General features: G+C 35.2%; 1 protein-coding gene across 1 annotated transcript; it reads right to left on the bottom strand.

Moving 5' to 3' along the window:
* Positions 1 to 254: 254 nt before the first annotated feature.
* LOC132754535 (complement C1q tumor necrosis factor-related protein 3-like) lies at positions 255 to 1,793 on the bottom strand. The gene is made up of 2 exons (XM_060745175.1): positions 1,477 to 1,793; positions 255 to 744 (listed from the first exon to the last, which is right to left on the bottom strand). The coding sequence occupies exons 1-2, from the start codon at positions 1,709 to 1,711 to the stop codon at positions 323 to 325; spliced, it is 657 nt and encodes a 218-aa protein (XP_060601158.1). The 5' UTR covers positions 1,712 to 1,793; the 3' UTR covers positions 255 to 322.
* Between the last annotated feature and the right edge of the window lie 385 nt (positions 1,794 to 2,178).

Here is a 2,178-nt window from a genome sequence, read left to right as displayed (position 1 = left end):
TCTGATCTGTCCTATTTGAAACTTATCGACCAGCAAAATGACTAAGTGGCAGACGCGGATAAAGCGCCATGTGATTAAACATAGATACATTGTACTTGGGCGGATAAAACAAAATTCTATATATGCTTGCTAGTGAATACCAATAATGAGTAAAGTTTAGGCTTTGAAAAACGGAAACACTTTTTTTTAAAGAAGTCAATAAGATGTACATATATATGGGACTTATTTTCGCCATATTTTAAAGATAAAAAGGAAAAAGTTGAAGGGAATTTATTTAATTCATGACATGCAAATCAGGCATTGACGAAACAAAACAAAGGACCTAATCGTCGGATATCTTGAAACCTGAAAATGTTGACCATCCGTTGCCGTAGACTTTTGTCCCAACCATACCCAAATGACGGACCCAAACTTCGTCTCCAATGTTGAGTTGAAGGACAACACTATTAGAGCCTTGTTCGTGATCGTTGTCATAAGAATAGATCATTACTTCTCTAATGCCATTTTTAACTATTTCTGTCTGGAGCAGCTCATTGGTGTGGCTAAGGATACTAGCAGAAAAGTAGTACGTGGCATTTATTGGTGCTGTGAATACGCCTGTATTAGGAGAGTAATGATGTCCAATGTTTGTCACGATGTAGTCGAAGAGGATTGCTTGGTTATTGCCAAGATTCAGCATATGTTTTGACAGTTTAGCAGTGAAGCCAACTTTGAGAGCCCCTTCATACGGGTTTTCGAGTAACACTGAAAGATTGTAAAAAACAAATCGATTATCTATCATTGCTGAATTATTATATATACTTAAATCATTATTTCATTATATCCGGAGACATACTATCATTTCGCTTCAATATTAAGATCAATTAAGATTTAAAATTAAAAGACCAAAAGCAATGATTTATTTTGTGTTTTTATTTGCCATTTCATTATCAGACAAAATGCAGGGAAGAAAATATATAAGCAAGCAGGCCTCGAGGTTATAAAACATTTTCCTGAGTCTTGTCTCACATCTCAGGATTTTCATTGGTCAGTGTACACTCTGACCAATCAAATACCTGAGTTTGAGCTTAAAGACTTTCTTTACAAACTCGGACCAGGTTTTGCTACAAAGCCCTTAATTCTCATTAATAAGTCATAATGTAATCTTACTATCCTGCTTTTGTTATTATGGATATATATCGTCACAAGACTGTCTAAGATGTATTTCGATTTCGAAGTAAACTACTATACAAAACTCGGGACGTCCGTGGCAGAGTGGTTTATGCCATTGACTTCAAACCACTTGCCTCTCACCTCTGTGGGTTCGAATCCTGGCAGGAATTTTATGTGTATCTTTTCGAGTGCCTAACATATTTTAAAGAAGGGCACCTGAGCTATTCGTCTACCAGTAAAGCAAGAAATTCGCCATATGACCTATACTGCATCGGTGCGACGTAAGACCCAAACAAACAAACATACAAACTGTACAAAACTCACTCCGTTTGTTGCGAGAACACTCTCGAAGCCGTTCAGAAGTTTCGTCCATTTGACGTTTTTGTGATTGCAGCTCTCCTTTGAGCTGAAGAACTTGATTTGTCAGCTGCGATATAGCATGTTGTTGCGCCTCTAAGGTTTGTAAAATTTTGTGCGTGTCAAGAATTTCAGAACAGCATGATATGGAAATCAAAGCTGAACACACACAAAGACTTAACGAAATATAAATTATTCCCATTTTGTGTAAGACTTGATTCTTATATCTTCACTAAAGTCGAAAAGTTGCAAGTTATCTGGAGCATACAAGATAAGAAAAACATGTACTTCAAAAGTGGCTCTATTTCAATGCCAACCTATTTTATTATCTTTCAAGATAAGTTGTTCTATTTAAGACACAAATACATGTATTTCATATTGATGGTAGAGAGTAAATCCCACAAATACTAGTATAGAAAATGAATCAATTATTAGACATAGCATCATACAATGTTCATAAATGTATATGAATTCATAGGAAGAAAAATGATTTTCAAAAGATTATGATATTCCCTTAATGTATAAATAATTACGACAGTCCATTTAAAACTGGGACATATTATAACGGGACAAGCAACTACCATGAAGATAAGTCGTCTTATGTTGCTGTCCAATTGACAGCCGACCAATTGTAAGCGTTTTGTTAACATCATATATTTATACAATATT

The sequence above is a fragment of the Ruditapes philippinarum genome, unplaced genomic scaffold (assembly GCF_026571515.1).
Source record: "Ruditapes philippinarum isolate M1 unplaced genomic scaffold, ASM2657151v2 ctg8411_1_1_1_1, whole genome shotgun sequence".
Lineage (NCBI taxonomy): Eukaryota > Metazoa > Mollusca > Bivalvia > Venerida > Veneridae > Ruditapes > Ruditapes philippinarum.
Note: the sequence above shows the minus strand (reverse complement) of the source record. Positions and strands in the feature narration are given on the sequence as shown.